Below are 12,775 nucleotides of genomic sequence, written 5' to 3' on the forward strand. Positions count from 1 at the left end.
TTAGTATTTCAATTGCAGGCGACCATAGATCTAACGAACACCCAGGCCTGTCAGCCTTTCACGTCGTATTTCTAAGAATCCACAATCGAATAGCACGGCAACTAAAAAATTTGAACGGTATGAACCCTATCTGGAATGATGAGAAGTTGTTTCAGGAAACGAAAAAGATCGTAGAAGCAATTTTACAACAAATCAGCTACAATGAATGGCTACCTTTGGTTGTGGGGCCAGAGGCTACAGGTAAATACAGGTGCGTACTTTTACAACATTTTATAAAAGATTTAACGATTTTACAAAAGCTAAAACAAATTATTGATTTTTTTTTCAAATTTACTGAAATTTATAAAATTAATAATTACTATAAGTATGATTATTATAATTTAATGATTATTACAGGATTATTATAATTTCATGATTATTATAATTTCATGATTATTATAATTTCATGATTATTATCATTTTAATGATTAATTAGATCTGAATGATTAATAGGATCTGAATGATTAATAGGATCTGAATGATTAATAGGATCTGAATGACTAATATGATTTTCATGAATGTAATAATTATTTTAATTTTAATGATTATTATAATTTTAATGATTATTATAATTTTAATGATTATTATGACTTTAATGATTATTATGACTTTAATGATTATTGTAGTTTAACAATTATTGCAGTTTAGCCATTTTGTACCAGAACGTGTGAAGGGAGAGGGAATAAGGGCCTAATTACGTTTAAATGTAGTTTACTGCCATATAACATGATTCTGTGTCTATATCATCAAATTACAAGCTGTGTCAAAGGTATTTTCTTCTTTGAACTCAACAGGAAGGCATGTGAGAATTGTAAAACTTGTTACTGACAGTCGTATTTCCACATGATTTTATATTGATGTTTATTGAGACAGGTCATAAACGATAGTCAATAGTTGAATGCTATGGAGGAGGATTGGGCCACAGGATATGGGTCTCCAAAAAGGGAAACAAATCCCATTTGGTAGCATCATCATATTTTACGAAACTGTAGATAAATGAGTTGTTTGGTTTCAGATTAAAATCAGATTATCATACTGTACATGACTACAACCCCAATGTTGATCCAAGAGTCATCAATGCTTTTTCTACAGCTGCCCTGAGATATGGCCATTCTTCCATACCCAATCAATGGACGTATAAAGGAGAAAAGGAGAAGGTACCACTAGTTGAAATGTTCAATAGTCCATTCTTTATTTATAAAGATGAAGGTTAGTATTGGTTTGTAATCATACAAAGAAAGCTTAAAAAATTATCTGTGTTTCATATTGTTTTTAGTTTTGCTACATGGATATATATTGAAATTTCCAATAATGGAAAGACTGCGTCAACAGATTTTGACCTAAAACAAACAGATATATATGAATTTTGTTGAATGAGTTGTTCATGTAGTGAATATCGCAAGTTCCAGGTTTCTAGAGATAGGTATCCTAAGGTATACACATGAACATATTCCGCAGAGCTTTCCCATGGACATTTGACTGACGTTTTTCTACACAATAACTATTTTCAGGAAAGGGTTTAGATGCTATAATTGAGGGGATGTTAATTGATTCGAGCCAAGATACCGACAATGTTTTTAGTGATAGTATAACGAATAAATTATTTGAAACACTGAAGGTTCCTGGTATGGACTTAGCTGCTATCAATATACAACGTGGTCGGGATCACGGTCTGGCACCATACAATAAATACAGAGAATATTGTGGTCTGGACCCTATAGTATTTGACAATAGCACGGCACAAATTAAAGCTCTTGCTTCAGTTTATAGGTAGGTGGTATATATGTATTCTGGTATATATGCGCTAACATTTTAAGTGTGAAGGTATTAAAATATATTTCGTCAATAATACTATCAGTTTATCGGACCGTCCATGTTCCTTAACGCGGTAGAGACTTCAGTTTTAACGGAGTTTCTTCAAATTTTGTGTTTTAGTGTTGGGGTCATGAGAGAACGAACCCGGCTTCGCGACCTTCCGTTTACGGTTAAACCCTTCGTCCAAAAACCTTCTTAACGCGATAGCGGCTACTGTTTTAACAGACTTTCGGTGTGAAGCAGTCGCGTCATGAGAGGATGAACGCTCCGTAGCCTTCCATTAATGCGATATAAGCTACAGCCTTTGGTGTGGTCATTAGAGGATACCCTGTCAATATGCAGTGTTCTGCGACCGTTTGTTCCAGGGTTGCCCTTCTCTGTAAACCTCTATCGATATTTGCCTTTCCGTGGTCTTTCGTTCCGGTCGAATCTGCTGTGCTTTAATCAACGAGATTCATATTTTTGGAAATACACTCCGCTTTAATATCTTATTTTCAGGAAAGCGGATGATGTGGACTTGTTTATTGGCGGAGTAACAGAAGTTACGGTGACAGGCGGCCATGTTGGACCAACTTTCGCCTGTATTATTGCCGAACAATTTCATAATATAAAATATGGCGATCGTTTCTGGTTTGAGAATATCAAGACCTCAAACCCTTATTTCTCTGTCAACCCAGCAAGTTTTACCGTTGGTAAGATAAAACTTTTTGTCAAATGTAACATAATCTAATTACACTTACAGTATGACCTATTCGCAAGGTTTTTTTTTCCAATCCAACAACTACTTCAAAGGGATAACATTTCTTTGAAATTGAACAATATTTGTCGCTTACATTGGCAATATACATCATTATTTTTATTGTTTCATTTACAGGTCAAGTGAATGCAATCAGACGAATGAGTATGGGCCGAATTTTATGTGATTCCACTGATATTTCATATGTTCCCAGGAAATCGTTTTTACATCCAATGAATGGGTAAGATAGTAAATAAAATGCAATATTGTTTATTATTATTTTTAATCGAACTAAGCTACCCTTTATACCGTACGTCGTACTATTGAACAAAATAAATGATAACCACCATTCAGAATCTTTACAGCCATGTGAAATCCTTACTCTGTATTATACTCGAACTAAAGGCTTATTGGTAATCTTTATACGTTAATCTACATAATAAAGCTCTATCTAATCTAGGTATATAACATTGAACACGAGTTCTGAAGTATGTAACCATTTTATGTTTATATTTTACAGTCAACCAACGAAACATGTTTCGTGTAAAGATTATTACAGCCTTCCAGCATTAGACATCAGACAGTGGTACCAGCCGTCGCCAATGTTCGGTTAAAATTATCACAGAATGCTAGTAATAGACATTCGGTACCAGGGGCATTTTCGGTTTATCAATACCACAGTCTTACATAATCAGTATCATACAGACATTTATGACCATTGTGTGTAGAGGATATACACGCCAAACAATCACTTTACAATGTGCCAAACTTTCGATATACGGTGTCAGTAAGAAAAGGCTAGTGATTCTACAGACAAATCTGAAACACACGATGCCACTACTAATTTAATCACCTCTGATGTAAAGTAACCTCAAATTGACAATAGTTACCACATGTATGAAAAGTGCTTTTTGAATGTAAATATGTTAAAATCTAATTTTAATTTTAATCTTTTGAAATATGTCAGTGGTTTTATTACTTTTTGAAAATGTTGCAATTTATCTAAATCATAATGTTACTTTGATAATAATACTGGTGTGAAAACTACTAAGTTTGTTGATTTTTATACAAAATTTTAAAGTATAAATTAGAATATTTGACAAGTTGTTGTTTTATGTTAGTATTCACTGCACATTGATTAAGGAAATGTTTTCGTTGTTTACTGTTAAAATTATGTATTGCTTTTGTCATCTCTTGATTTTAAATTTTCAATTTTCTGAAATGTTAAGTTTCATTAAATGTCAAATGTTTTAATCGTAAATGACTAATTAAAAATTGTTGAATGGTTTTTTTCTTTTGTTTATAACTGGGTGTATTTTTTATTATTATTATCATTATTTGTTTGGAAATATTCCATCTCAACAAAACGGGTAAAAATGTCCACCCTTAAACTGTAAGTCGTCATTTTAAGGATGAAAAGTAGTGCCATGGCCATATTTTTCTGAAATGAGCATAATTGCCATCGTTTTGTTATTAAAATTAGGTACTTATAGCTTTGAAATTAAGCCTCGCTCTGTTACTGCTAGAGGGCTATAATCGTCTTTTAAATGTAGTAAAGTAAAAGTCTAGACCACCCCTCTTAAGTGTTCATACACAAGGCAGGGTATGTTTGATCTTTCTAAAGCACCATAGGCAATATCTGATTGATAAGAAAAGTTCACCTAACTATAAAAACTATATATTCCAGTTGTTCATATGGTCTCTGAAAAGAACACACAAGGTTACTAAATATGTTCGCTATAGCCGGTTATATCATATCATCGGTTTTTTTTTTTATAATTTCATAGAGCTACTTCGCGACCCCGTCTGAAACGGAATAAAAGGCTTTGGGTTAGGCGGTCGATTTCATTTTGTTGCAGTGACATTCCGACTATTCAATGGATCTTGGATGATTTGTAAAAATCCGAACCCTTTTAAGCGGGTCTTTACGGAGTTAGTTAGACACTGTATACTGACAAGGATAAATTTGAAGTGTGGCGATAACTGTCCTCATAAACACTAACATCTTGAATAGAAATATTAGAATTGGTGTCAATTCATACAGTATGTAGTTTTTAGTATTTCGGCCAGGCAAGCAAAAACAAGTTCTAGAAAGGTTTCCTGGTATTTCTCTACTCTATCAATACGCCAAAATATACAATCTATTTATAGTTTAATAATTGCATGTTAAAATTACATATTCATAAAAGTAACCCCACCCACATTTAATTAAAGTAATATGTAATATTTTTGGCTTGTTCGTTATGTATGGTGTGTTTTCTTTACTGATTTATATTACATATTGTGATTGATCGGCCTCTTTGTCGCTCCGTCACCCTAGAACAACTACAACCATTACTACTTCAACGATAAGGCGACCTAATTTCAGGATGTCTGGTTGGAAATGTGCCATTGTCGCGTTAATATATTATATTGTCACTCTGCCACTGCTGGGTATTTTTTAGGGCGAGTTCGCCATTATTGGAATGAAGGCACCATAGAAATTACACACTACGTGGTGGAATTGTCTCTGAGTAGCGTTTTGGTCCACAGTTGTGATCAATTTACAAAGGACAAAAATTATTTAATTTTCTGTTTATTTCACAAACCTGTACAAAACCCTTAAACCTTTATAAAGGATATTTATATTTAAAAAATCAGTTCTTTTACATGTAGAACTCAGTCTAATGTGTCTTCATTTTGTAAAATCATATATTATTTGTTACAAAGTCATATGAACCAAACAATAGATCCTTTCCAGTGGCCACATACACTCAAATGGATCAGCAGATAATGTCAATTCAGTGATCATTTACACTCAAATGGGTAATTAATAGCAATTAGACAAAGTCTAACCGATGGCCAAACACACTCGAGTGGGTAATTAATAGGAAGATAACGTCTAATCAATGGTCAAACACACCCGAGTCGGTAATCAATAGGAAGCCAAAGCCTAACCAATAGCTTATTACACACTCGAGCCAGGTAAATAATAGTAAGACAAAAATGTCTGACCGTTATTTTAAATGTAAGACAAAGGTAAGCTGGCAAATGTAAGTAGTTATACTTCTTTCTACTATTATAAAACGAGAGTATGGAAGTCTTTCAATTAAGCTACTATTATTTTCTATTTTGTCCTCTAGAAAATGTTGGAGAACTGCTCGATTTTCATTGAAATATATAAAGCCATAACAACAAAAACACATACTTATGGAAAAACATCTACTAGTGAATTGTAAGGCGACGTTTCGAAGAATATTCTCTCAACGATATCAAGCCAATACAGTAAACAAATATTGTTGTATTTTTTCTATGTTTACCTCATATCTGTATTACTGCAATAACTTGATAAAATACACTAGTACCTGTTTTTCCATAAGTATGTGTTTTTGTTGTTACTCTATCCAGTTACTAATTGCCATTTAAAAATTAATATAAAGCCACGTGTAGCAAACCAACTAGGAATATTATAAATCCATTGATTAGTATAAAATTAAACTAAAATAAGTACATCTTTTTTCCATTTCAAGGTAAACCCTTTAATTCGTCTATTTATTTCTTCTGTAAATCTGTCCAGTGGGATAAATCCATATACGGTAAACTATCACATGGTAATTTCTGGTTCCTGTAAGTAGAAATTTTTAAAAATAATTCCTAAGCACGATTTATTTACAACGTATAGGATTTTTATAAATTCAAACAATAGGTAAATAGACACACGTTTTAAATATGTCGGTCTAATTGAATTGTACAGTTTGATTGTTGTTGGGGTTTTTTTGGGTGGGGGTGGGTGGGGGGTGGATACAGATGATTCTTTGTTATTTTTTTTACCCTAATTAGACCGGGGGATGGTAGAGTGTTCTGTAGTGTGTTGGGGGGGGGGGGGTCTGAAATGAACCCCAACCCATAACCGATATATTATGTTAGTCCCGATGTGACATAGCTGTTTTGGAGGGAAGTTAACGTCTCTATTACAATAAAAAGGGAAAAAAACCACCACACTTCTAAAACTATGATCCCCATCAACACCGAAGGTGTTATAAAATCAAGTTTTTTCAACATTGATATTGCTTCTTCTGAGTTAGAAAAGTGAACATAGCTGCTTGATAATGTACTTTGGACTGTCGACTGATTGGGGGAGATCCATAAAAGTGTAAGTGGTAGGTAGCTATGCCTGCGTTTTCCAAACAAAACACCTTAAATCACTTCCTTATTGGATATGGTTGTTTTGATATTACCAATTTTGGAAGCTAATTTTCTATTTACCCAATCAATTTTACCTTTTGTTTCAAGGGCAGTTTTGTATTTCATTACCTGTAGTATTTTTATTTTGTCAATACGCTGATAGTTTTGACTTTGCATACAATATAATTAGTTTGAGAAAACTGGATGAAATAGAAAATGTAAGAAAACTGGTTATTTTGTTATTTTATCTACTTACGATCCGCTTGTCTGGAGAAAAGCATTAGCTTGCATAAAACCCACACCTGTGACGTCACACATCACTCTAGACAATGTTACATTTTTAATTTGTTGTAACTGATCTGAGAAGAAAATGGTAATAATAATGATAACATAGTTAAATTTATCATTAATTTGTAGTCGATAGTAACTAGCAACACCGGTCGGTCTTTATATATTAGCCATAATGAACCACACCTGGTCCAATCGAAGGCTTCCTTTTCTTGAATAACCGAAAATAACACTGGACAGATAAATATGTAATTAAGTAAAAGCTGAGATATAACTGTGTTCGACAGGTTAAGTCTAAAACCAAACAAAATTAATAAACTAACCACAAACATACTTCCAATTTAATCCTATAGACATTGTCCCATCACTGGTCAAAAAAACCCCAAGATATTTTATGTTCTTAGTTGCACAATTTGCATCCTAGTAAATTCGGATCGAAAATTCATCTTTTTTTTATTGGCTACGTGATACTTGGAATATAACTGAAAACTTACTGGGCGTAAATCCAACAGAGAGATCGGGATTTTCATACCAATATCGATCACCATATTTGATGGCTTTGAACTGTTCAGAGATAATACAACCAAACGTTGGTCCAGCTAATCCACCTGATACGGGTACTTCATTTATACCTCCAGTAAATAAATCTACGTCATCAACATGTCTACAATAAACAAATACACTTTCATGATGGCATTTGAGGACAATTTTCTGGTCATTCACTTGGCCTGTTCATATGGCTTAATACGTGGTAGATGTCGCGCACATTAGGTGCGGTACGTCACTATTGGGGTACCTATACTTGGATGCCAATATTACCGAGGCAGGGTTGTAACTCAATTTAACCTAAAGGTTGACATCGGACACCACTTCACTATTGGGTATTATTTTTAGTTTTCGCATTTAGGAAATCCACTGACTATTTACCCCTAGGAATTGGGTGACCTGAACAAGAACTCGTCGGCTTACACTTTCGAAAAATATCAATACTTTGCCAAGGGAACGTCGGTGTCATTTTGGTGGGCATAGTGGTTTGTTGAAGGGGTTTATGTTATATTTCATCCATGTATAGAGAATTGCTGTCGACTGGCCTGAAACCTCCGTGTCAGGGGAACGGGGTGAGGTCGTTGTCTACGTTTTCAGCAGTTCCCTCCTACGACGCACAAAGCATTATTGAAATAAAGATATATTGTGCATGGTGTTTAGTGGGCGTCAATACTGTTTACTCTGGATTATATAAATAAGGACTTATGTCCCAGCTTTGTAATTAAAATACACTTGGGTTCTTTGGGTTACTACATTTGACGTAATGGTTACTCCTAAATGTATTTTCCCTCAATGTGCCTACATTTATATTTCATGTAGCACATAGCCGCTCATGAGCAACATTAGTATAACAGAACGTTTGGCAAATATTCCCTTACTGTTAGTTTATTTTTCATTTTGAGTGAAGTATGTATCACTACAGACCCGGGACTGTATAGCACAGTTGACGCTTACGACTAGCCCCCGAATCTATTCACTTTATCTGATTGTCATGTTTGTTGTTTGTGATGTCTGTATATTGTGTCTTGTCCGTGGATTTGTCTTGTATAACTGTTTGTTTGTGGTGCAGTCTGCTTGCACTTACTATTATTTAAGCTTATAGTTTCTTCCCCATGATAAAACATCGATTACCGTTAACAGTTATTATAGGGCGATCATTATCTAATGCGTACTGACCTGTAAACTGAAGCATAAACTCCACCATCAGTGAGATCATGGAATCCTGATAGACGACTCAATCCACATACCTCTCTATAATCATTATAAGGTGGAAGACCATGATCTCGTCCACGGTTTATATTCAAAGACGCCAGATCCATACTCTTTTTCGCCACGTCCTCAAATAAATGATCAGTTAACTCAATATTAATAAATCTATCTGGAAACTGGAGTGGGTCATCCACCAAACCTTTGCCCACCAAATCAATACCCTGTCCCTGTCGTTGATAAACAAACTTCGGTCTGTTGAACAGTTTTCGTAGTTCAACTCGTTCATTACCGACTGTAAATCGACTGGGAACCAAACTGTGTCCCAATCTTAGAGCTGCTGCGGCAAAAGAGTTGATAATTCTGGGGTCCTGTTTATCGTCGTAATACCAATTCCTGGGTCCGAATCCACTAAAAGAAGAGGCCGAATCAACATGTAAACCATGTTGAGACATTAAAGATGGTCCCAGTAAGATTGGCAACCATTCGCTATACGTGATATGTTGAAGCATGGCACCTACGATCCTTCTGGCTTCATGATAAATTGTCTCGTCATCCCAATGTGGGTTATAATGTTGTAACCAGCCACAGATTCTGTTATGTTCTCTATGGAATATCGTGTGGACAGTGGATAAACCAGGATGCTCATTTACACGCTTTTCACCTGAAATGGGTTTAAAACATCTTAAATATAACTAGAACTGCGATGCAGTAATGACGGGTTTCACCGGTGCCACGTTACCCTAAACATGTCACTTCCGGTACCAATGAAACCATTAAACAGGTTTCCACATAAGCATTGCACACATCAAATAAATTGGGCGCCGAATCAACCAAATCCAGCAATGTCAATTTATTTTATACATTTGTTACATGTAAGTGTAGAGTACTTCCGGTGATAATGAAAATGTTCAACTAGTTTTATGAAATCAGAAATGGCATAAGGCATCACATGGTGAAAATTTTATGTAAATCGAATAATAATTGCCACTTTTATAGAAGAAAAAAATTGAAAAGTGACTTGTAGAAAATCGTCTATTTCTCTGCAACCGTACAAGTTAGAAACTATTTTCTGGTATCTGTATGATCGTATGGGTTCAATCTATTAGCTGATTGGAATCAAATATCATAATTTTAAAAACATTACAAATCAGACTCATATGAATAAAATATCTGTTTTGAAGGCTAAAAATACAGTTTTTGCCAAAATGACGTTACTTCCGGTGATAATGAAAATCTTAAATTACTTGTATGAAATCGTAAATGGCATTAGGTATCTCACAGTGAAAATTTCATGAAAATCGAATAATAATTGACACTTTTGTGGACAAAAAACCTTGAAAAGTGACCTGTTGAAAATTGCCTATTTCTCCGCAACTGAACAAGTTAGAAACCATTTTGTGATATCTTTATGATCGTATGGGTTCATTCTTTTAGTTGATTGGGATCAAATATCAAAATCTTAAAGAAACACTAATTACGACTCATTTGAATAAATTATTTGTTTCGAAGGCTATAAATACAGTTTTTGCCCAAATTTCGTCATTTCCGGTGACATTGAAAATGTTAAATTGAGCTGAACTAGTCACAATTGACATTATGCATCAAATGGTGTCACTTTTATGAAAATCCAATAATAATTGACTCTTTTACAGGCACAATAGCGTAAAGACTGACTCATGCAAAATTGACTATTTCTCGGCAACTGCGCATATTACAAATTAATTTTCACATACATTCTCTCCGTATAGATTATTGCTACGAGTTTATGAAAGTTACGAAGTAATATTTTAAAATATGAAAACGCTGGATGGGTTGTAAATAGCTTAATTTTACACCTTTTTTCACCTTTTAATCGAAATAGCCCGAAAACGGAATTGAAATTAAAAAAACTGGGCACAACATTTTGTGCGCCTTTAATGGGCGCACCCTTTCAGTTATACCAGATTTGAAAAAAATAATATTTGCTTTTGAAAAGTGGTACCTAACTGTCAAAATTGTAGTTTTTGGTAAAATTACGCCACTTCAGGTGCCGACAGATAACTCTATCGGTAACAAAAAAAATGGCAATTGAGACAACGGGGCATAAGAACTTTGTTTTATACAAATCGAACAATAAATAATTAATCTAGGACTGAAAAACTGAATTAGCCAATGGCGGCCAAGGAAAATTACTGAGACAAAAAAAATCACATTTTTGATCAAGTCAGATGACTCGTTAAGTTTGTGTAAAATACGACTAAAAAATATTCATAAATAAAAAAGTTTTTTGTAAAAATTTAAATTTTCGAAATTTGGCGCCTAATATCTGCGAAGATTTGCCGAAAATCAAAAATCAAAAGTAACGTAGCTATGTGCCCTGTCTCCGGCTATGCCAAAATGTATCTAAAGTTAAATCCAATGATTATTGTTAAAATTACTGCAATATTTCTAAAAACGATAGCTTCGGTGATTTCGGACATTTTGCATTGTCGCAGAACGTTCAAAATAGCTTTATCCTCTAAGTCACACCCACTTTTCCAGTAAAACCGAAGAAATCGTAACGATCCGACAAGCAGTTGCGTAGATCTAATCAAAAATAATTTGGAATAATAATAATAAGAAGAAGAACTAGAACTGCGACGCAGTAATGACGGGTTTCACCGGTGCCCCGTTACCCTTGAACATATGTCACTTCCGGTACCGATGAAACCATTAAACAGGTTTCCATTTAAGCATTGCACACATCACATAAAATGTACGCAGAATCAACCAAATCCAGCAATATCAATTCATTGTATACATTCATTACATGTAAGTGATCCTGACAACATTACATTACTTCCGGTGATGATTAAAATGTTAAATTAGTTTCATGAAATCAGAAATAGCATAAGGCATCACATGGTGAAAATTTTATGTAAATCGAATAATATTTGCCACTTTTATAGACCAAAATCCTTGAAAAGTGACTTGTAGAAAATCGTCTATTTCTCGGCAACCGTACAAGTTAGAACCCATTTTTTGGTATTTGTATGATCGTGTGAGTTCAATCCATTTGTTGACTGGAATCAAATATCATAATTCTAAAAACAATACAAATCAGACTCATTTGAATAAAATATCTGTTTTGAAGGCTAAAAATACAGTTTTTGCCAAAATGACGTTACTTCCGGTGATAATGAAAATCTTAAATTACTTGTATGAAATCTTAAATGGCATTAGATATCACACAGTGAAACATTTATGAAAATCGAATAATAATTGACACTTTTATGGTCCAAAAACCTTGAAAAGTTACCTGTTGAAAATCGTCTATTTCTCCGCAACTGAACAAGTTAGAAACCATTTTGTGATATCTATATGATCGTTTGGGTTCATTCTATTAGTTGATTGGAATCAAATATCAAAATTTTTAACAAAAAACAAAAAAGACTCATTTGAATAAATTACTGGTTTTGAAGGTTATAAATACAATTTTTGCCCAAATTACGTCATTTCCGGTAACATTGAAAATGTTAAATTGGTTTGACCTTGTTCAAATTGACATTACGCATCAAATGGTGTCACTTTTATGAAAATCGAATAATAATTGACTCTTATACAGGCAAACTAGCGTAAAAAGTGACTCATACAAAATTGCCCATTTCTCGGCAACTGTTCATATTAAAAATTAATTTTCACATACATTCTCTTCGTATGGATTATTGCTACTAGTTTATGAAAGTTGCGAAGAAATATTTTAAAATATGAAAAGCCTGAATGGGTTGTGAATAGCTAATTTTTTCACCTTTTTTCACCTTTAAATCGAAATGATCCGAAAACGAAATAAAAATTAAAAAAACTGAGCGCGATGATTTCTGCGCATTTACAGGGCAAACCCTTTCACTCATACCAGATTTGAAAAAAATAATATTTGCTTTCAAAAAGTGGTACCGAACTCTCAAAATTGCAGTTTTTGCTAAATTTATGTTACTTCCGTTGCCGAAAGGAAAATGTATC

General features: G+C 33.9%; 1 protein-coding gene and 1 long non-coding RNA gene across 2 annotated transcripts; one reads left to right on the top strand and one right to left on the bottom strand.

Annotated features, from left to right (window-relative positions):
• Window positions 1-1,060: 1,060 nt before the first annotated feature.
• Window positions 1,061-3,237, top strand: LOC126815008 (uncharacterized). The gene is made up of 5 exons (XR_007677825.2): window positions 1,061-1,248; window positions 1,551-1,809; window positions 2,353-2,546; window positions 2,729-2,831; window positions 3,111-3,237. It is a non-coding gene; the product is annotated as an uncharacterized LOC126815008 (long non-coding RNA).
• Window positions 3,238-5,993: 2,756 nt separating this feature from the next.
• Window positions 5,994-9,336, bottom strand: LOC126815266 (peroxidase-like protein 3; the record flags this gene model as incomplete). The annotated part of the gene is made up of 5 exons (XM_056100037.1): window positions 5,994-6,194; window positions 7,011-7,113; window positions 7,537-7,706; window positions 8,765-8,946; window positions 9,229-9,336. Coding segments are annotated over 5 exons (636 nt in total), but the record flags the coding sequence as incomplete, so codon positions are not given.
• Window positions 9,337-12,775: the final 3,439 nt, after the last annotated feature.

This window comes from Patella vulgata, chromosome 3 (genome assembly GCF_932274485.2).
Source record: "Patella vulgata chromosome 3, xgPatVulg1.2, whole genome shotgun sequence".
Classification (NCBI taxonomy): domain Eukaryota; kingdom Metazoa; phylum Mollusca; class Gastropoda; family Patellidae; genus Patella; species Patella vulgata.